Source organism: Sinohyriopsis cumingii, chromosome 15, assembly GCF_028554795.1.
Source record: "Sinohyriopsis cumingii isolate HCF-2022 chromosome 15, ASM2855479v2, whole genome shotgun sequence".
Taxonomy (NCBI): domain Eukaryota; kingdom Metazoa; phylum Mollusca; class Bivalvia; order Unionida; family Unionidae; genus Sinohyriopsis; species Sinohyriopsis cumingii.
In genome coordinates this window covers 106,656,946-106,681,318 of record NC_142975.1, presented here as the reverse complement: position 1 = coordinate 106,681,318, position 24,373 = coordinate 106,656,946, and the positions used below count along the sequence as shown (strand labels likewise).

Here is a 24,373-nt window from a genome sequence, read left to right as displayed (position 1 = left end):
AAACGTCTGCCAACTATCGTGCAATTGATTGGCTGATGATCACAGTGCTTACTGTTATGAAGCTAATGGAGATGATGACGTTAAATTATATGATGATAAATACATAGATACAGTAGACAGTTTTATTTCTAGCCACAAATGTCTTATGGAGAAAGAAAATGATAGATCATAATGAAACTGAAGTTAATAATTGTGACAACAGCGAATGTTACATAAAACAATTAAAGCAAAATGAGAGATTTTTAAGTAACGAAGTCCGTTCTCACTAACACCAACAATTTCCCAACTTGTATACCAACAGGGCCTAAAGGTAATGTTTATGTCCTACTAGACATAATTGGCAATAATGGATTTCCTGATGATTGTGGTATATGGGACATGCATGCAGGAACCACTGTTAACCAGAACATTGTGCTTGAATTGGAATATACTGCATCTGGCTTATACAAAAAACAATGTAATATGTATGAAAAAGTACAGAATAAGAACATTACTATTATATTCCAACTGACCCACAACCTAAAGGGCACTTTCATTCCTCAGGTATTACAAGAAGGAGATGAAAAGTTTAGAAAACATGTAACATCCATAATTAAGGCACCCAGTCGATTGCATTTTATAAAAAGATGTGCTGTGGTAGAATATTGTGGGAAAAGGGTCTTTAAAAATTATACAACCACATGAAACAGTAAGCATCATGAGCCCTATTGGTGAACAAATCATAAGATTCTTGGAGAAGCTGTAAAAGATAAAGCAGAGACAAATGCATTTACTGCACCTAAATGTTCAAGGCAAATTCAGACAAAATTATAGAGAACTGAAGAAACTCAAAGCATCTAAACCAGGAAATAAAAATCTTTCCGGTGATTCAATAGCATTTTAGGTGAACTTCACACAAATGACCATGTCCAGGAAGTGATTCTGACTAAAAGAAAATGCCTGGTAATTGTATTGTACACTGCAGAACAAATTTTGGTCCTGATAAATTAATTGTTCAGTACAGGAAAGTATGATTATTGGAATAGACCGAACTTTTAACATGGGTACGGTTTTTGTAACTGCATTGTCATACAACAATAGAAGTGTTGTAAACAGGAAAACTGGTCAATACCCTTTTTTCTTAGGTATGCTCTGTCTTCATTGGAAGTCAGATGAAAACATATTACAAATTCTTTTTGCATATTCGTGAACAAATTGGAGATGATAAATTTGTATTACATGGATGATGAAAATGCTCTGACAAATGCTCTAAGGTCCAATTTTTTTGATGTAGAAGTTTTATATTGTAAAAAAGGGTTCATTAGTTCACATGTTGGGTCATCTTCATTCACGAACAATTAAGTGCGCAGAGTTTCTCAAGAATGATACATGACTTTATGAATGGTTTCTAAAGCAAAATTTGACTATCTGACATATACCTATAGGAACATTTCATCCTGAATCATAAAATAGCATTTAGTTGTGGGGCTTGTAAAACAGTATAAAATGCAATGTATTATCTTAAAAACAGTATTTAATTTCAGATAGATTATAAGATAATCAGATAGATTATAAAATATGCAACAAAGAGCATATAAATTGACAAGTGATTTTCTTGTATTTATTCTTAGCAGCACTTTTTGTATGTTCTGTCATTTTGTTTGAAACTTTTTCAAGAAATATTGGGCCAATTTTGTTCAAGCATATTTAACTTTCATCATCAAGGGGCTGTCTTTGGGTTTCTCCTGACTTGACCGATCTTTTTCCCACAGATTGACCTGTCAGATAATTCATTTGTGAAGATGTTCAGGGCCAATAATTTAATAAAATCCCACCTATTGTCACTACTGAATGTCTTCATCTGCAACTTGAGCTGTTCCATCCGATTACTATTTGGATCTTTAGCATTGCTGCAGCAGTCACTTAGTAACTTAATGTGTCTTCATTGGATTTTGTTTCTTTTATGAAACATAAAGTATGATTATTTTTATTGCAGTTGTTGAAATAGTGCTCAAAATCAGAGTCATTTAAGGCAAGAAGTATAAATGCATTTGCTGTGATTCTGGACGTTATTGGAGAAGTTACTCCAACAAAGTAAGACATCAGCCTTACTTTATGTTATTTGGGTGGACCCAAACAACATGTCAAGGTAGATGTTTTACATGGTTGGTGAAGCAAGCAAACTCTGGCTGTAATAAATTTCAGAACTGATGGGGTTTTACATAATGAACGGAACATTTAGATTAGGTCTCTTTGTTATTATTCACTGTCTTAATCAAATGACATCAGCATTACCTCATAACTCCCTATTGAACTGCTGAGAGCACCAAAGATTACCCCTAATTAGGCATATATTTTGCCATCTAATAGATTTTAAAGATAGAGCCTTGTCTTTATGTTATGTTTTTATTCTATGACAGGGGATCACTGCCATCTCACCTCTGTCTGTGCCGGTTCGAGTCTCAGATTCAGCCAATGTGGGTATATGAGAAAGCTTGCCAGTAGCTTCTCGTGGGTCGGTGGTTCTTTCCGTGATTTTCCCTGTCTCTTCCTCCACCATTAATACTGGCCACAATGCATAGCCTATTGTGTGCTGAAAAATGGCGTTAAACCCCACAACAACAACAACTATTCTATGACAGTGTGGTTGTGATTATGTGAGCATTTGCAGTACATTTGTATGTATGTAGTGATGATATTTTACAATGCTAAGTCTACCAACTAGTTTTGTTTCATTGTAAGTGTATTAAATGATGAATTTCCCATCTTTATCATTTCATTACTTGTGGGTCTTGTGATTACAAATAAATATAAAAACAAAAACAAATCATTGCATGGATGTGTAGAGGTGTAACTGTACCCTCAGTTCTTCAGCTTGAAATTTATTCAAGTTTGTCTACCTCTTTTCTTTACCCATTCCAGATTCCCCAACCACAAAGTCCTTTGTTTATTAATGCTTTTGTATCTCCTTCATCCATTTCAGATCTCCAACTACAAAGCCCTTTGTTTATTAATGCTTTTATGTCTCCTTCATCCATTTCAGATTCCCCAACCACAAAGCCCTTTGTCTATTAATGCTTTTGTGTCTCTTTCATCCATTCCAGATTCCTGGGCCAACCACAAAGCCCTTTGTTTATTAATGCTTGTGTGTCTCCTTCATCCATTCCAGATTCCCGGGCCAACCACAATGCCCTTTGTTTATTAATGCTTGTGTGTCTCCTTCATCCATTCTAGATTCCCCAACTGTGAACTCCTTCACATCACCAGTGAAAGTGATTCAAGGTAAACCACTGGAGATAGTGTGCACTGCAGATGGCAATCCATTGCCCCAGCTGACATGGAACCCTGCAGGTGAGGACAACATTAACAGGTCCAGGCTTTATTATGCTGCTATATCCAGAGACAAGGCAGTTGTCCACACATGTACAGCCACAAACAACATGGTACCCACTACTGGTAGTCCTCAGACAGGGTCAGATTCCATGCAGCTTCTAATTGATGTTCTTTGTAAGTGGAATTGCATTTTCTGATTTTATAAGCACATCGAGAAGTACATTTGTTTATCTCCTATTTTATCTATATACTTATGGAATGGAGCTATTCAATTAAGTTACAACAACATGCCTGTTCATTTCCATAGTTTTAATTCAATTGAAATGTTTTTTTTAATATAATGACAAACAATGAAGATGTCATTTTCCATTTAATGTGTTTAAAATTTCTAGATAATTATATAAGTTAATAACTGTAGCATATGGATAACAAATTCGATTCTCAAGGATGACATGTTAATGTTTTTCAGAATTAATGCTTTCTTATTAAGATTGGCAAAACATGCTTACTTGCTATGCATGAGCTGTTCAAGTCTTTAAAATGATAAACATTACATGCAGCTGGACTCAAATTTACATAAAAATTCACTTGTAGTGACACACTATCTCACTATCTTTATATCTGTTAGTACCTGTGCAGCAACAGCAATAAAATGAACATACATTTTACATATTAAATTTTATTTATTAATGCTAGCTCCAGTTTGGACAAATTTGCAGTTTTACAGGCATTTGAGTGTGACAGTTTATAGTGATGACTAGTACTTGGCATCATGCCACAGACATGTAGTATCATGTACCAACCGATCACGATATCCTGACACCAGGCTGGTCAGTCCTACCCTAACCTATTAATGCTAAGCGCTTAGCGAGGCAGCTGCTAGTACCATTTTTACAAGTCTTACCAGTAGTTATGACTCAACTGGGTTTAAATTCATGAATTCCCACATACAACATGCATGATCCAACCACTTGGACAATGGAGTGGTTAATGATACAATGAAAACCTCTGATGAGTTTGGTCAGTGAAATTAAAATATGCAATTGACAGATTTAGCTTTTGTAGAGATCAGAGTTGTAAGATTTGTATTGTTTAGTCAGACAGGAAATAATACAAGATTGAAGCATACCCCATTAGCAAAATTCAGATGTACATTTTAGGTGATGATACATAATTTTGACTTTATAACACTTTTTCTTTCTCAGATTGACGTATTAGTTTTTATGCTTGTTAATGTAAACATTTTTATACACCTGCCATGAGGTGGATCATGCAAGTATTATGAATGTCAAAAGGTTCAAGGTGAAGTTCAATTTAAAGGAAAGAAGAAAAATGGTCTCTGCTCAACAATAGGAATTTAGCACCACTTACCTAGATGAAACTTTGTGGATGGCTTGCAGTGGGGTAAGAAAGATGCCTGTTGATTTTGGTGCTTAAAGGTCAAAAGTCAAAGTTACTTAATATAAAACACAAATGAATATGTCATACATTAGTTCTAGAATAATATCCTTGACTAAACTTTATTGATGGAACAGTATTGCTCACGGGAATCCAAGGGCAGGGGACACTATGTTCCCCACTTTCCAAATTGTCACACAACATTTTAGAGGGACAAAGGATAATAATAGTACAATAATGGACTAATAGTGGTATAAAAATGAGAAAATCTTGTTTGCTTTGACAGTCTTGCCACCTTAACGTTACTAGTTGCACTGTACTATCATATTTTCCTTGGGCACTTACATTATTGTAACGCTCCGGTGGCCTAGTGGTTAGAGCGTCCGCCTCGTGGGTTCGATCCCTGGCCGAGTCATACCAAAGACTTAAAAAAATGGTACTAACAGCTGCCTCACTTGGCGTTCAGCATTAAGAGGTTAGTGTTAGGACTGTTCGGACTGTTGTCAGGATAATGTGACTGGGTGGGACATCATGCAACATGTCTGCGGCATGATGCCCCAGTGCTAGACATCACTATAAACTGCCACATTGCAGACATCATAGCGATATGACTGCAAAATTGTTAAAGCTACGTTAAAAATCAAAATCACAACAACACAACATTATTGTAATAAAAGCTGTATCATGGGGTCAGATAGTTCGTGACAAAATTAATGTTTGAATATGGTTAACCTGAAATGAGCTGCATCATGGAATTTCCATTCCAGATTTTGCCCTCATTTAAATGTTTTGTACACTCATTATTGACCAGCATTTATTATGATAAATGCCCATTTTTTCGGAATTACTTCTTCCCAAACTTACAAATTCTAATTACAAGACAAATTGGGTATTTGCATAAATTTAGTCTCATTTGTCAGCCTCAAAATCTTCCATGCCATAGGATGTTAACCTCATAAATAAGTTTTAATGACCATTAAGCATGTTACATTGCAACTCAGCACACTGCCATAAACCTTGAATGACTTCAGTGTCAAAGACATTTTTATATAATTAGCATTCACTGCTGTGTACCAATTTGTAACTACTTGCATGGCTATTACTAGCATCAACAGAGACATGCACGGACATCCACTAATCAAATGTTGTAGGCATATATTTAGATTTTATTCTGATGAAAACACATGTAGGGTTTGGGTGCATAATATCAAGATTTTGGGCAAAAGACAAAATTGAGAACCCATGATCCAGCAGATATTAGAAATAAATGTTTCTGCACATTAAATTTAGTTCAAGACTATGTACTATGACCAAAGGTCCAGGTGATATGAGACTACAGAGTTAATAGTGCCATAATAATGATGAATTCGAGGCCTTTAACACACATACATAATAAACTGCTCATGGTATTCTTGTTTAACAAAAATAGTAATCGTTTTATTACTCATAGATTCTAAATACATACTAGTTCATATTATTTTCCTTGACTGGAAACGTGTACGGTGTATAATGTATATAATTCACAAACTTTATATTCTATCACAAAAAAAGGAATGAGTGTTCCAAGGCATCTGGAAATGAAAGAAGGCAAGTAAACATTGTTTTGCCTTGAATAGATGTTATTTCTAAACAGTTTTTGATCTTACATTGCTGGTGTCATAATACTATGGCTCCTGTTGTTTTTCCTCCTAGATTCACCAATTGTGAAACCCTTCACATTGCCAAATGAAGTCATTGAAGGTCAGTCATTCATGATGGTGTGTAGTGCAGATGGCAACCCATATCCCCAGCTGACATGGAACCCTGCTGGTGAGGACAGCATGAACATGTCCAGGCTTTATTATGCTGCTATATCCAGAGACAAGGCAGTTGTCCACACATGTACAGCCAGAAACACCATGGTATCCACTACTGGTAGTCCACAGACAGGGTCAGATTCCAAGCAGCTTATAATTGATGTTCTTTGTAAGTTGATATTTAGCTTCAACTTCAAAGATCTGTTCTATAGCATTCATTCATCCTTTCACATTCCTTACATACAACTATTAAATATGGGACACATGTACCATTATTTATTAGTGGGCTGCTTTGAAATGTATCATATTTCTTGATGCTCAAAAGCAAGTCCACAGACCACTTTTGGAAATTTGTAGCTGGTTTGGTGGAAGGATGTATGTGTGGATGCCCTATTAGATAAATGTGCTAGCATTTCTGAGACAGGGCAAAGCAACATGCATCTGCAAACATTCATAGTGCTGTGCAGTTCAAAAGAGTCCTGCATATATTTTGTTTCCATTTACTGATTCTAGACAAGTAGAAATTATGTGATGGCCAGGAACTATTTTGAGGATTGCTGTGAAATTTGGCATATGCATTCGTGCATGTGATTCTATCGGTGGTAGGACAAACATACTATTTTAAAGGTCATCTACCAAGTCATGTAGTTTTAAAATTACAATTGACCACTTTTGAAGAAAGAACAAAAGTTGAAGAAAAGAAGCACAACAATTATTTTTACACACTCCAGTCACACATAACAGAAACCAGACAAAACCAGTCTGATGGGGACCTGAACTGTGCAATGACTGGTGGAATGATTTATTGCTGATTTGTTTTATTATGAATGCCAATTAATTACTATGTTGTAGTAATCTGGATGGCTTGAGGCTAAATGCAGAATTCTTTTGAGGTTTTATGAGAATATAAGGATATAAAAAGTTGATCCCTGGTTAAAACTTGGCTGATCTTTGGTGGAGGTGAGATAAAGAGACTGACCAAGAACTGATTTTGGCAGGAAGACTTAAGTAAGTATTTTGACATATTCTATCTTGTCCAATTGCTATTGTATTTTGAGAGGAGCATTTGAAGGTAACTCTTACAATCATTTTGTTGTTGTTCAGTTCATGTTTGCTTTATTCCTGTGCTAAAAGACCACCAGCTAAGAAATATGAGTCTCAGGAATACATATTAAGTCCAGTACAAGAAATTCTTTGTTGCTGTGAACTTAGCATGGAGGAATATTTGAGGGCATCTAATTTAGCAGTCATCCTTCTTCTCATGTTTCTTATCATAAGTTCCTCATCACTCATCTCCAAAACTACTGAAAGGATTGGCACGAAATTTTACACACACATTCATCCCATTGTCTAGTTGTTCATAAATGAAAATAATGCTGCCCATACATCACTACACCATCTCTGTGAAATATCTAGTTGGACCAAAATCAAAATGGTGCAGAACCAATATTTAGTATAGCCATCATGTTACCCACCTTGAAATTTTGTAATGGCTAATCCTCCTGAACTGAAAGCAATATTGATTTGGGGTTTTCACTGAAATATTGTTGCTGCTGATATTGGTTGGTTTTGTGCCATTTTTCAGCACACAATAGGCTATGAATGGTGGCCAGTATAACTGGCAGAGTAAGACCCCTGGGAAAACCCTGTAATAACCACTGATCCACAGAGAGCTACTGGTAAGATCTCACAAATACTCACATAGATTGAGCCATAGAATCAAAACCATGCAGGGAGAGGTGAAATGGCAGTGACTGTTACGGGTGAGTACTTTAGACCACTAGGCCTTCAGGGGCCACCTTATGATATATAGTTGGTGATAAATGAAATTGTTGGCAGTCCGATTTCTAATATGGCCACCATAGTCGCCATCTGTTTGGTGTCAATAAAACGAAACAACAGTGACAGGTAAGTATTACATAATATAAATTAGTTTTACTCCCCCCAACATTTTACATGTAAGTTGGACAGAAAATAATAATACACAAAAGTTTTATATTAAGTTTCAATCTAGTACAGACTATTCTATAATTTGCTTCACCACATCTACTGATGTTATGAGGTTCTTTCAAAATATATAGCTGACATTCTTTCAGTTTTATGTCTTAAACGTCTCAAATTGATCATGTATCTAGGCTTTTCTATCTATTTATGTCCATTTATTAAAAAATTTAAATACAGATTTCATTTAGTTGTTCTAAAGTTCATCTGACCATCAGATACAAGTTAAATGTATATTTTTTGTGTATCTGTATTTTATTTTCTCTTATTATGTATTACTTGTGGAGGCATGTTCTTTTCCTTGTAATCTATTATTTCTTTGAACCTTCTTTATCCTAAAAGAGACTCTTGGAGAGAAACTCTCGGTAAAGTTAGAGTCTTTGGTTTAGTGTCAGTGACCTTATTTTTTTATTGTTTTCATATGAGGTTTTTAGTTTTCAAAGTTACGTTTCAGCAAAAGGTGTTCACTGCCTCTGCTGCTGATATACATAACAAATGGGCTTCACAAACTCATGAATGTAATACTGTATTTAGTTAGTAGACCAGTCCATACCTTTAAAGAAAATGGTGCCAGATATTAAGTGAAACATGCTTTATATGTGTGTCTCTTGGATGTGCAAAATGCTAGATCAGATGGATCTTATTAAACTCAAAAACATGTCAGATTAAATGAAAAGTCAGTGGTGCAGTACAAATTTAAAAAAAGAATATGTGAGTTATTCAATACAGCAATCTAAGCATATTGTTATGCTTATTGACTTTCTGATAATTTAGTGAAAGTTAGACATGTATAATAGTCAGAGTGAGTGTTGTATATAAATAATGTTTCATTATGTTTTGTGTTTGTATATTGATACTAATCCATATGGATTTTGCCAAGAATTTTCACCAGCAGTAGATTCAGGTTAGTATAAAAAATAAATGTATATTTTTCATTATGTCATGTATATTTATATTACGTTGTTTATGCTTAGATTATGCTTTTTTGCCACTAAACAATAATTGCACTTATGCCTCGTTCGGGGTAGGCATGTATGTATGCATAAGTCATGTGACTGCTCAGGATGCTTGTCAAAAGTGATGGTCAGTTTGTTTAGCTATTTACAAAATGTCTATTTTGTCCATTGGTTTAGTGTTTTCCTTTCATTTTTCATGGCTCCTGTAAAAGTCAATAAGATAAGATAGATAAGATAGGATTTATTTAACGACATGATTTAAAAAACAGTTAAAGCTCTATTCAGACTTGTGTTACCTTTATACATGTATCGCACGAAGTTTACAGTGTTTCCTTCCTACAGCAATATTTAATGCATTAGTCAGAGTTTCTACCTTAATGGTGGATGCTGCATACCTGCGACACTAAAAATCAGTCTTTTGCTGCACATGAAGTTTTGCAGGAAACTATGGACAACTGTGCATGGTTACATATAAACAACAAGTTTCATTTTTGTAGAAAACCCACTGGTACTATTGACTTTGCGATTGCAAATGGCCAGCAGTTTCCGAACAGTTGGCTAATGGTGTGAATTTTGCATATGCACTGAAGTGAAGCAGTTATCAGAGTAGTTCATATGGCCAAAGAAATGTAAGAATTTAGCATTACCAATGGTGAATCTGGAAATCTGGTTTAAAATTCCAGACCATAAGTGGTTTCCAGACATACAAGTGCAAACGGCTCAGGGGTGTATAATCAATGCCAACATCCACCTTGTATCCAACCAATGGACTTTATTCTCTTGGATAAAGAGAGTAGCAGGCCTCTATAATAAGGGAATAATTTGGATTGATTCATATTTTCATCTGATCACTTTGTTATGTCAGTCAGAGCTGTATATACCCATTTGTTGCCAGTGATGCTGGTGAATCCTATATTGCTACTGGTAAAGTCATGTGACCATTGTTGTCATGATTTATTGTTGTAGTATCTGGGTTTCAAAATGAATCATTTTCTCGTAGCCTGGATTCGGATACATAGATGAATATGATTTTTAAAGAGTTGTATCAATAAAGAAATGACTTGAAAACTCTTATAATTTATTTTGTTGTTTTACAGATAATTTGTTCTTTATATTATAGCGCCATAAAGTTAATTTCTGTAATTCATTACATAATACTGCCAGGCTATTGTACAGATTATTGGTTGTAGTAAAGTTCGCATGTGTGTCAAATTGATCATTGATTCAAATTCCCTGCAGAATCATAAATATGTCAGTAGGGTTGACATATGGTTCGTGTGTACGTTTATCTGACTGCAATATAGTTCCACAGGCTTGCTGTCGTGTTATGTGTTAATCAAATTGTCTTTATTTGCAATATGTTGGTGTAAAGTCCAACCAATTGTTGGTGTCAAGAGGTCCTCAGTAACTGATAAATTTGGCTCAATAAGCCTGCATGAGTTCATCGGCTTTGTTCTTCTGGTGGTACAATCATTTCAATCCATTGTTTGGCTCCATATATCCTCCGTAAAAAAAGAAAATTCTTGCAAAATATCTTTAAGAAAAGCATGTTGGTGTATAAACTCCTGTTAGTACCAGTGAGCAGTGTTTATCATTTCAATTATTCTGTTTATTTCCATTTTTATTTCAGTAGAGTTCATAGACATAGAACATAGAACACTTCAGTTTTTCTCATGGTTAAACCGATCATCTTTTCTTTTGAAACATTTGTCTGCAAACACTGCACGATACTCTGATACCAATGTGTGTAATCTTGGTAGATTGCAATAAAGAGTGGCAATGTTTAAATTTTGTTTCACAGTTAACACATTGGTAATACATTTTGCTATGTAACAGTTTTGTACCAGAGAAATTACATCATAATTTATGATGTATTCTAAAGCTGGGGCAGCATTTTGAGGACAGTGATTTCCGCAGAAGAGTAGATTAATTCCAGCATTATGGCTATGTGGCCAGAACATCTAAGTTTGCAAGGGGGGAAATATAATAAATTAAGCAAATGAACTCCAATTTAAACAGATATGTGTTATGTATATTTTATTTAATTTATATTTGATTTAATTTAATTGTCAGTTTAAAAAAAAACAATTTCATTATGTGTCGAAGTAATTTAATTTTGTTTACTAGGAATTTGACATTTTCCAGAAATTAGTTTGACCTAAGTGTTAGTTGTAAACACTGAATTTTGTATCTTAAGCTGACCTAGTTCCCGACCTTAATTCAGAAATCACTGAAACAAGTAAACAACTTTTTATTTTTTATCTTATTCTTAGAGTAAAATGATTGGTTTTTGTCAAGGTCATACTGGGACTACATGTTTTTAGACGTAAATACCTGTACGCTATTCTCGAGGGTTGACCCTCATCCGGAAATCTGTTTTTCATCTCAAGTTATTGTATAGCCTTGTCTATAGAGAAATTATTCAGTTGGGCTTCTAAACACTGGACGTAGAGATGTTCCTTTTGTTGTGATAGTTTGGACTTATATTTTAATTTTTATTCAAATTATTTGGATTCTAAAAGATTGCTTCTTTTTCCTGGAAATATTTGAGTGCACATATATAATTCTTGGACAAAGACATTTCTTCAAAATTATATTCGGAAATTCAAACACTGTAATATTATTGACTGTGGAATTACAAAGAACTGTTTACAATATATCACCATGAAGGCTGCAGTATACGTCATCACCTTCACTTTTGGATTTTTTGTCGGAACTCAGACTTGCATTCATTAGAACATTTCATTGCTAGAACTTCCAAAATTTAATTTGTGGATTTATTCTTGGATTATTTTTGGATTTGATTTTTAAAACCTTAAGTTCTTTTTTTCCCTTCAATTTTTACAGTGTTTTTTTCCAGGGAAATAAATTGTTTGTTAAATTTGTCAGAGCTTGTTGTTTACAGTCTTTCTTTTGTCACTGTTTATTAGAGCCTAAACAAGTAGCATAAGAGATGTTAATCCCTACCAGCTGTCCTTAAAACATGGTGACTGATATTAAGTATTATTATTATTATTATTAACATCAGGTTTAGCTTATCATATGTCAGGGCCATTTGTCATAGGAGAAACTCTGATCATTAATTTCCATGAATTAAAAGCAGGTTTCTTCATTTTACGATGTTTCTGATCAGGAATTAAGGGTCAACATGTAAGAATGCTTATGGACAATGCTATTGTCCTTTGATAAATTAGAAAGATTGGGTGTATGATTTATGGACTCAACAATCTGGCATTTGGAAATATGGGAATTTTGTAGAGCAAAATATAATTAGCTCAGTGCTAGCCATCTGTTAGGCATATCTAACATGAAGGCTGATTTTCAATCGCACAAAGTAAACCCTGACTCTGAATGCATTTTGAGGCCTTAATTGTTCCAGGAACTTTACTTTATTGATAAATGTAATAGTGACCATTTTGTCTCAAGACAATAATGACATCTGCTAAAATATATTTCATACAAACCAGACCCCAAGCTTCACTTGTTGATGCCTTTCTTTTTCATGGAGTAATTTCTCACTACCATATGTTGTTCCCCTATTCAGTGTAATTTTAGAGTTTTACAAAATTTGGAGGAGGCTGAGGGGAAGTGGGGGTGTTAGCAGCAATATTCAGCAATGCAATTTTAGTTCCACAGTCAACTGTCTTTAATGTCGGATCAGTTGTACATTCTACCCAGAACATCTGAGATACTTTTTCTTCCACAGAATTCCTTTGAAATGAATCAAATTACAAAATTTTGCTTGGAATTGTTTTTGGTCATCAGGAAGGCTATAGAAAACAGAAATGTACTGAAGTCAGTTTCTGTTAATTGATGCTCCATTTGGAGACAAAGTTACAGTATTGGACATGTCTGCAGTGATTGATGTGCTTTTATGACTAAAACCAGATCAATCCATCTTGTACATCTGTAAATTTTGTTTTGGAATTCTTACCTTTTTCTCATAATGGATTAGAATATAGTGCTATCAGTACAGTCAAATCTGCTATGAGCACAGTTCTAGTTTTGTCAGATTGTTTCAATGGTTCTCAACACCAATTGCTGTATTTATTAAAAATAGTTAACAAGACATAATATACCCACGAATGTAGTCACATGGGATGTTGTTTTGGGTTTGATACCATTTCTGAGCACAATATAGGCTATAAATTGCAGCCATTATAACTAAAGGAGCACGAACCTGCAGAAATCCCAGTAAGAACCACTTACCAAAAGGAAGCTTCTGGCAAGCTTTCTCAAATACCCACATTGGTGAGCCCAAGGCTCCAACCCATGTAGACAGAGTTGAGATGGCAGTAATTGGTAAAGGCGAGTGCTTTAGTCCAAACATGACCCCTCCTCACCAGGCCTCCACATGGAATGTTGATAGTGTGCTAAAATACATAATTGTATTCACCAGTTTGTAAACTTCCATTTAAATTTCCCTAATACAGATTGGTTATGCTTTTGACATTGCTTTGTGGACAAAAAATACAAAACTTTGTAATAGGTGGTTATCTTTTTAAGCCATGATATGCAGGTGAAATTTTAATAGTTTGTTAGTTTCCAGAATCCACCTTGCAAGTTGCTACCATCATTATTGATATTTTACACTACATAGTACAACAATGGCATTCACTAGTACTACTTTTTCAGAGAACGCACCTTTGGCTACAACATAAAAAACAGCAGGTTGGAACAAATAATGCATGTTCCTAAAATATTATCAGAAGCCTATCATATTTGACTTGACATTCAGTGAAAAGCTGTTTTGAATCAGCACCAACCAATTGCTAGTAAATTTTTAAGTGCATATACCATGTTGAGGTTGTAAAATAAATTCATATGATTTACAATTCAGTGATTTACCTTTTTACCCTACTATGTTTCTGTCAAAGCAGACTCACTAAACACTCACTCACTAGATGTCATGGTTCACGATGCCCTCCTCCCCCTTGCTGATTCCATGAGAATCTTATCCCATCTGCAAGTTCAGCATGAAGGGGACATTCCAAATGTGTTTTCCTTGTATAATTGACTAATTTTCATCTAATTTCCACATTTAAACGAAGTTCCCATGTTGAACTTGGTGGCTAGACTTCTGGTACGTCACACAGTGAAATATGTAACATTTAATTCTGACTGGTGAGATTTGTTTGTTCCAGTCCTGAATAAGACACCAATCCGAAGGGAGGAAATGATGGACTTTTTCAAGACATGACATCTACAGCCAAGAACAACAAAGACAGTCTGCAACATCTTCCACCTTAACAATGCAAATGCAAACCATGAGCTTTGTATTTTCCTCAGTGGGCAGCAAATAAAGCACGACCCAACACTAACATACCTTAGTGTGACTCTGGACAGATCACAGACTTTCTATAACCATCTGAAGAAAACTGCAGCAAACCTTAGCACTCAAAACAACCTACTCTGCAAACTGACTGGCTCAACCTGGGGTGCTAGTGCTCCGACTGTCTCAAGACATCATCATTGGTCCTCCGTTATTCAGCAGCTGAGTATTGCGCTCCTGTCTGGGCTCGATCGTCCCATACCAAGATAACTGACATTCAGCTCAACACAACAATTTGCATAATCTCTGGACCATTATGTTCCAGTCCTTTACTATGGCTGCCAGTACTCAGCACCATTCCTCCTCCACATATCTGTTACCAGGATCAAGTACATAACTGCTAGTAAGAAATTTCCAATGTACATGGATGTCACCTCACATCCGGCAGTCCACTTGTCTTGAAGACATCCAATCTGGTTAGGTTCACTGCTAGAGGATATGAAAGCTATTTCAGCATGGAGTGATAAATGGTCTTCAGCATTTATTGTAAACCACTGCCTCATAGCTGAGCCATCTGTCTGCCCTCCTGGCTTCAACCGTCCGTGACATATGTGGACCAAGCTGAACCATTTCCAGACATGTCATGGTTGTTGTGTAGTCAGCCTTGCCCGATGGGGCCAGGCAACTGGCTCATCTTGTAGCTGTAGCGTTCTACAGACCATGTCACATATTGTAAACAACTTCCCATTGACAAAGTTCCCTGGTGGACTGCATGCTCTACACATTGCTGATGTTGGCTGGGCATGCACTGCATACAATAAGTAATTAAATAGTAAATGCAGTACATAAAATCTTTCAGACTGGATGTATCTGAAGACTTTTGTTAATTGTTATTTTTTTACCTTAGTTATGCTACTGATTTGTATCACCATATCGTTTGGTTATCAACATAGTACTATCACCACCTTCCAGATATTTTGGACTGACTTTTGACTCTGAAATACACTGTTCAACTCTTACTGAAATGTTTTCATATGAGTTATATCATTGTCCATCCAAAATAAAATTTTCAATAAACCATTTGAATCTTTTGTACACTTCAAATGGACTGTGTAATGAATTTTTCATTGTATGCCTAAAATGAACATCCCAATACACCTTGTACTTTGGTTCAGTCTAGATATCCCACATTCTGATTTGTCATCTATACTGACCACTTTAATTGATTTTGTTACAATTTTGTCTCAGTATTCTCATTTGTTCAAAGTGTTATATCTAAATCTTTAAATGGCTTGCCCAGAAAACTAATTGTTTTATATGTAGTTTATTTTATCTCTTTATATATTCTTCCAATGAATTTATTAACATACAGTACACTGAGTTACTTGATAAATATGAGTGCACTATTTTAAATCTAAATTCATTATTTATTCATCTAAAGCTTCTTAATTGTATTTCTTTGTAAATTTAAAATACATCTCATGATTATGTGAGCATATAGCTTTTATCTGCACAAATGTTTGGCTCTGGGTGTAATGCTGCCTTGTGTGTAATCCACTGAGTGTCAGATATAACTTGCATGAATTTGATTAACTGCTGATATTTGGTTATTCGATTTATGGACTGCAGGCAATGGGGAAGGTCATATTAGTGCTTTTCATGCATCAATATTTAATTGTTGCTTCATAAGGTCTGCAGTACCCAGCACCAAGCTTGCAAACTAAAATTATAATGTTGGAAATAAAAGATATTTAGGAATTTCTTTGTGCAGAAAGGCGGCTGTTAATTTTGAAAAAAATGAAAATAAGGTAATTTGTGGCTGAATCATACTCTTAAACATGCCTTTGAAACATATTTCTTTAATTACCTAATTTCTATTGAACATGATAGTTTCTTCACTAAGCCTAATAGATTCGTTCCACTTAATGAGTCAAAGAAGCCTTAATATTTGAGAATTGCTAGATCAGCTCCATCCAATAATGAGTCAAAGAAGCCTTAATATTTGAGAATTGCTAGATCAGCTCCATCCAATAATGAGTCAAAGAAGCCTTAATATTTGAGAATTGCTAGATCAGCTCCATCCAAGACATTTAGCAGACACATTATATATTGTTTGCAGTATTCTTGTTAACATTTTGTTATATTTACAACCTGGAATGAAAGAATCAGATCCTGAGGAATTTCTATATAAAAGGTATTCAACGTAATGCCTTGTTCGTGTTTTTGAGGCTATGGTTTCAAATATATAGCTATGATAGTAGTTTTATTGCTACATTTTCAAATGAAATATACCTTAAAAAAGCAACTCTCCATTCTCCTCCAAAAGAAATACAAACGAACAAAATGTGGCGTTCATTAAATAAGGCTAAAATATTAACAGTGAAATTATGAAAATTTTGTTAAACATTCTTAGCTGAAATTATCAAGTATTCTTAATTCTTTTTCTTTTACTTAATGATTCCGCATTTTATTTGATTCTTTTCCTTTTTTCAGACAATGCTTCAATATCTAAGTTCAATTCCAAATCCAATTCGTCTGTGCTTGCTGAAGGTAACCTCTTAGAAATTGAATGCCAGGTGGACAGTAATCCATATTCAGTTGTCTCCCTTTACCTTGAAAATGATTTGAAGTTGGAGTTGGACAAGGCCCTGAATCTAAGCTACACCAAATCAGCTACATGTCTTGATGCTGGAAAATACACATGTAATGCCACAAATCGGATCATGAATGGAATTGCTGTGTCTAGAGAGCTTCAAGTAATTATTGCATGTAAGTTTATATCGGTCGCTTCTCATTCTATACATTCCATCATCAGTCACCTTCAGTAAAAAGAGTTATACATGTTTTTCAAAACATATATACAATTCATAAGGAATTAGTAGTTATTAGTAATTTCAGCAATATACAGTATGATTTTCATGGGATTGATTTGGGGTTGACTTCTCTGATTCAGTCAGTCCAGTCACAAAAATAAAATTGCATAAGTGTTTTTTTCAACGTGTCTTAAACTGAATATTTTCTGAGTTTGTTCTTTTCATGATCTTTGTCAAATGCAAAAGAAAATTGTGATGCAGAATCAAATTGTTGTTACCAAAGAAAATATTGCAAATTAAAATACATGTTTGACTTTAATTGTAATTAATATAGAAAATTATCAATAGATGCATGGTTATTTTCAGTGAGAAACTGTTCATGTTATAGTTCAAAATCTAACTTCCTGGATACAAAACAAACTGTTGTTGAAGATTGTTTTTATAAAGTTTTGATAAAATTGATTGAAGTAGTAACACATATTCTACTATTTATAAACATGTTTTATAGATGGTATTGTTCTAAATAGTTGAACTGTCTCTGTATCACACTTATTGTAGTCTCTAGTCTTCACATATCTCTTCAAAATATGGTGGGAATCGGCACAAACATGCACATAGTGATGTTTTGAACAATTTTATTCTGCAAATTCTGGCTGATGATAGTGGTGTTGGCAATTTGTTTTTAAAGTGTGAAGTATATCAGCTTATTGGGGTTTGGTAAGTGTTAATGCAGATCCCAGTGAGTGGTTTTGAACTTGAAAATGGTATTTAATTTGAGTCCGATATATACTGGCAAGACAAAAATGGACAGCATGCTTTTATTCCCCACTTTTTTCAGCTATATTTTTAAATTAAATATAGAAAAGGCAGAGTAGCAAGCCAAATTAAAATACATACAATTTAGAAGAAAGTGCAACTTTTATTTCTTTTCTCATACAATTTAAAGCTGCGGAAATTAGGAAGTAAAGATAATTATTGGATCAGAGAAGCAGACTATGACATTGATGGCTTGTTGGTTCCGCTGTAGATTTCTAAAATTTGAAATAACACCCAAGATTTAGAAAATTCCAATTTTGTTATCATTTTTGTGAAGAGATCCCATATGAATCTGAATATAACAAAATCTTGGCATGCATCATGAAATTTTACAATTTCACCAATTTTTTGAAGTGTAGTGCAAAAATAAATGTTTTAAAACATTTGATCTTATGTTATTATTGAAAGATGTCAGCTCATAAGTGTTAATATGTTTATTATTGATCCATGAGCAATGAATCCCTTTTGTTCATATGTTTGTTCTCAATGCAGTTTGTGTACATTGATTGCGCAAACATTAGCCAAAATACAGTTTAATATTTAAACCGCATACGCAGCCAAGCACTAAATAATGCAATGGTGGATAAAAGAGTCTTACCTGAATTTTTAAATCAATTTAAGTACGTTATTAGTCCTGAAAATCCATCACAGAGCTAAAAGCTGTTATTATGTGGCACCATTTTATCAAACATCAAAAGACTAAAGTCACCAACATGTGTGTGTGGCTTGGTGCTGGTGTTCGACACAATCAATCGCTTTAGGAACTCAGGGTTTTACATCTGTATTATGCTGAGAAAAAATCTAATTCATCATTAAAAAAGAAGCTAATGCAAGTATCTTTCAAATCATTTACTTCTTTCCTGTTAAGGCCACCCAAGGTTAGATTACAGAAAAAATATTTCAATGGAACATTATGGAGCCCTGGGTGAAAACGTGACCCTGGAAGTGTACGTGATAGCTTATCCAGTGCCAACAGACATCACATGGTATCACAGAGAAAAAGAGACAGACATGTGGCAGATGGTTCCATATCAGTCTCCATCATCTAGGGGACTGTACTCAAGCATCATGGTTCACCTTGCAAGTGAGAGCGACTTTGGGTATTATATGGTTAACATGAGTAACAGTTTTGGAAGCTACAACGAACCATACAAAATCAAACCTGAAAGTGAGTATAACTCTTATGAGCTTCTTATTTTGCAGCTAGCCCAGAAAGGATTTTAGAAAAACTTCACGTCTGGAATTGTTTGCATTAAGAATGTTAAATTAATGTGCTACACCAGGTAATTTTGGCTTGAGAAAATCAGAATAACTCTGATCCTTTGTATTTTTATTTTACTTGAACATACGCAGACATGGACTACAAAATTAGAGATGATAACATAATGATGTAGGCAAATTGTTTGGGATGTTAACATTATCAAAGCACACATAACGTTCATTTACATGCTGCTCCTTGTTAGCACAAAATGTACTGTGGTAAACAGTCAAAGTCAGAATTTCTTGATATACCTACATTTTATCCAGCCTCGGAAATATCGTTCAAAACTTCGTTCTAAGTGGTTTAAACACACATCACATGTGAGTCAGCAAACATACTATGTATTATGTCACTTCCTTGTTCATGTGGATGTTGACACATTCTAGGTTTACTCTAGATTCAGAATAAAACAAGATCGTTGTTTTTTTTTATGAGAGGAGTGACATTTATTTAGAGAAAAAAAAACAATACTGATGTGATTTAGTTGCAAGTCATCATTGAGGCAATTCGGGAAGTTTAAGTTCTCTTTCACCTTTGGAATTTGTTTCTTAGTAATGAACCTTATCAGTGAAACTAAGCATTGTATGCACCTATTGTATATACTCGAGTACAAGCCAAATAATGTAGGAGAAATAAAATCCTGGAAGAAGGGGGGGGGGGGTCAGCTTATCTGCTGGCCAAGATTTAAACTTGAAATGTTCAAGTTTGTTTGTTGACTACTGTGATGGCTGTAGATCTTGGGACAAAAGAAAATATTTTTTCTGTTTTTCATGATTAATGTGCATGTAAACAAATTATATTTGTGCAAGTGCATATTTTCTGATTTCTCCAGCATGATATTAAATAAAGGTAAATATAAAGACTTCTTGATTCATGGCCCGGTTTGAGTTTACCCAGGTAAATATAAAGACTTCTTGATTCATGGCCCGGTTTGAGTTTACCCAGGTAAATATAAAGACTTCTTGACTCATGACCAGGTTTGAGTTTACCCAGGTAAATATAAAGACTACTTGATTCATGGCCCGGTTTGAGTTTACCCAGGTAAATATAAAGACTTCTTGATTCATGGCCTGGTTTGAGTTTACCCAGGTAAATATAAAGACTTCTTGATTCATGGCCCGGTTTGAGTTTACCCAGGTAAATATAAAGACTTCTTGATTCATGGCCTGGTTTGAGTTTACCCAGGTAAATATAAAGACTTCTTGATTCATGGCCCGGTTTGAGTTTACCCAGGTAAATATAAAGACTTCTTGATTCATGGCCCGGTTTGAGTTTACCCAGGAGACTAGCAACATACTATAATGAACAGTACATACAGTGCCAAAGTCGTTCTTAGTGTCACTTAAATCTTTATTTATTCACCAAAATATTAGATGCAGATTTTGCTTTATTCAGTTTTCCTACCAAATAGCATTCTTCCAGATATATTTCAGCTAGATAAACATAGATGTTTCATTGACATTAATTCACATTCGAGTTACAATTTTTCAGTGATATAAGGGATCTTAAAAATTGAGGTAATCTTTATGGAAAGGTACACATTTAATTGTGCAAGGCACATGACTAGCATTTATCCATGTAACTTACATGTTCATGAAAGAATGGTAATAATAATGTTTAAAATTCTTAATATAGATTCACTAAGATCATCATCAATCTGTTTTAGTTTTGTGTTTTGAACAGAATCATAATTTTCCATATACTGGAAAGCTGTTGGTTGTTTTGGCATCTCCTTTGCTTATAATTTTTTTTCTCATATTTGTCTTGCTTTCCAACAGTAATCTAGGCCAGGTAATCATTAAAACCCTGAAACTGGCTATGGTTAAAAGGGAATTTTGAGTGGTGGCTCTACTAGTACTTTGTTGTGTAGTGATGTAGCAATGTGTGCATGTGTGTGTGAACTTACCGTGTTTGTGATGCAAACCTACACTTTTAAAAACTGTTCATTTAAAAAGCCGAACCTTCTAACAAAAGATGGGGTGGGTGGGTGCCATCTTGTATTAAAAATGCAAATCCGGGCCTTGTATGGTGAACAGACCTTTTTTGGGACCAAACCGCCAGTACCGTTACTAAAGGCTGATTCTAGCACTGAAGCCTTGGAAAAATGTCAAAATATTGTGCTAAAAATGCCAATCCAAGCCTTCTATCTGCAGGCACAGCACCACGTGATTGTTGGGGGGGGGGGGGGGCGGGTATGTAATAACTGACTTATCATTGAGCCACAACAAAATGAATTGCTTCTTTAACAGGATCACGTTTATTCTGGACAATCTACACTCTGCCGTCATAATGTTCAGCAATAAATATAATTTTAAATAAATTATTTTTATCATCCACCAGACGATCAATAATCATCCATACCCTTTGGCCATTCATTGAAACACTGATAAAAACACAATCGTGATCTATCTGGAAAGTTGTCCAAACATGAACTGCATCATTGTGCCTGAACTTCTTTTTAGCCATTCTTGCCTTATCATGTAATTGTAATTCATATGGTGGGCATTTTTTTTCCTGAACAGTTACTCTGTCAAAGTCAAACCTGGTAGAAGCAGCTGGTTTAATAATAAATAATCTTGCAAATTCTCTCTTTCATTTTCTAGCAATTTACTATGATCTCACAAATTTACTTTGGCACTTTTTTTATCTTGGAAACTGAACCTTAATTACACTTAGCTGGAAATATTTGTCCTTTGATTCCAAAACACTTACTCATTATATAATTAAAGCAAGTTGTTTTCTCTAATTGAAGATTATCCTGGAATATTACTGTATATCCTCGCATATAAACCCGTTCGCTTAAAAGCCGACCTCCCCAAAACTGGATAGGTATAAACACTAAAAAGTTCATGTCTTGCATATAAGGCGAGACATAATATGTACGAGGTAAGTTCTAAATGCATTTATTTAGGCAAACGTATATTAACAACAATGACATGTATACTTCTTTAAGGCTTGGTATGTATGATTATTAAAAAGAAATGGTATAAACTTGTTTGAAAAGTAATTTATTTAATTTTCTGTTTTCTTATTGTTTCTGTCTAATTAAGATTTGTGTATAAGTTATATTTTTTATATTTTGAACAACTGAGGAATGAAGTACATTCCATTGAATGAAGTTCCTCGAATAATGACAAGAACATTCACAGGATGCTGTAACACTGCCTTTCCCTTTTGACTCCATTATTGTTGGTTTATGTGTTTTTACAGTGGACATTTTATATCAATGCACCAGTAATTGTATTTTTATTTTTCCTTGAAATTGTAAATACCTAACTCATTAAAATGTGATCGCAGTATGACAGCACAATGAACAGCAGCACGCTTTGATTCAATGCTCACAATTAGGCTACTGAGCATATTTATATAATGGTGCCACTGCATGTACATTGCAGGTTTGAACACCTGCGGAATGAAGTACATTCCATTGAATGAAGTACATCCCTTGGAGTCGAATAATGGGCAACACTGCACCAAACATATTTTCAAAATGTAATTATGAAGGGAAAACCTCCCCCAAATCTTCAATTTTCATTTCTACCCACCACAAAGTCCTACATAAATAGATATATCCTATGCAATCCATGGAAGCCATGTTTCACCTGTGAATATTGTTATGATGAAATGATTACTTTACTAGAAAGAATTATATTTTTTGCTCAATAGAATATTAAGTTTAAACATTATTCACGTAAATTTATGATTTGTTCCCTCTACTACAAAACAAAAGTAAGAAAATAAACACAAAAAAAAAAATAAACCACAACAATAAAATTGCCTTAATTTCAATCCATAGAATTATCACTATGAATACCTTAGCTCCATTCCCACCAAAGAAATTTACACGAATGAACACCTGACATTTGTATACCATATATAGGAACGTTAATTACCATCATTAAATTGAAAGAAGGAATGAAAAAACATACCACGAAGCATATTGCCCTCAAATAACTAATTCAGAATACATATTATGGTAAACAATACTAAATGCCTTACCAGTTGACGATAAGGAAATAAGGTTGGATATATGAGGGGAAAATAGTTGCCACATGTTCGGTACCAATAGGCTGCCTATTTAGACAACAAGCATTGTAAAATTTAACAAACAATTTATTTCCCAAGAATACAAAGCAAAAAATGAACAAACAAGATGTGATGTGATGTGATTGGGATTTTTGATGTAGCTTTAACAATTTTTCAGTCATATCGCTACGATGTCTGCAATGTGGCAGTTTATAGTGATGTCTAGCACTGGGGCATCATGCCGTAGACATGTAGCATGATGTCCCACCCAGTCACATTATCCTGATACCGGGCCGACCAGTCCTAACACTAACCTCTTAATGCTGAGCGCCAAGCGAGGCAGTTGTTAGTACCATTTTTGTAAGTCTTTAGTATGACTCGGCCGGGGATCGAACCCACGACCTCCCACATCTGAGGTGGATGCTCTAACCACTAGGCCACCGGAGCGGTTATACAAACAAGAAATTATGGTATTAAGAATTAAATTCAGAATGAATCAAAGAATTATAATGCAAGTCATAGTAATAGAAAGCCCAAGTCCCAACGAGATCCAAAATTGAAGGTGATGATGTGTCTTTTATAGCCTGCAAAGTACTGAATTACATAAATATTATTCCAGATTTGAATTAAATATAAAGTCCAATGAATGTCTTTATCCAAGAATTTTGTCAGAGCACTTTTGTATTTCCAGAGAAAATAATCACTTGAATTAAATAATTTGA

The 24,373-nt window shown here is 34.6% G+C and overlaps 1 protein-coding gene across 2 annotated transcripts in view; it reads left to right on the top strand.

Moving 5' to 3' along the window:
• Nucleotides 1-24,373, top strand: part of LOC149782430 (neural cell adhesion molecule 2-like) — a 189,514-nt gene that overhangs the window by 118,297 nt on the left and 46,844 nt on the right. For both annotated transcript variants that reach the window (XM_089933829.1, XM_089933828.1), the window contains exons 7-10: nucleotides 3,214-3,486; nucleotides 6,403-6,675; nucleotides 17,229-17,504; nucleotides 19,233-19,532. In XM_089933829.1, coding sequence (XP_089789955.1) covers nucleotides 3,214-3,486; nucleotides 6,403-6,675; nucleotides 17,229-17,504; nucleotides 19,233-19,532 — 1,122 coding nt within the window. The remainder of the gene's footprint in view (nucleotides 1-3,213; nucleotides 3,487-6,402; nucleotides 6,676-17,228; nucleotides 17,505-19,232; nucleotides 19,533-24,373) is intronic.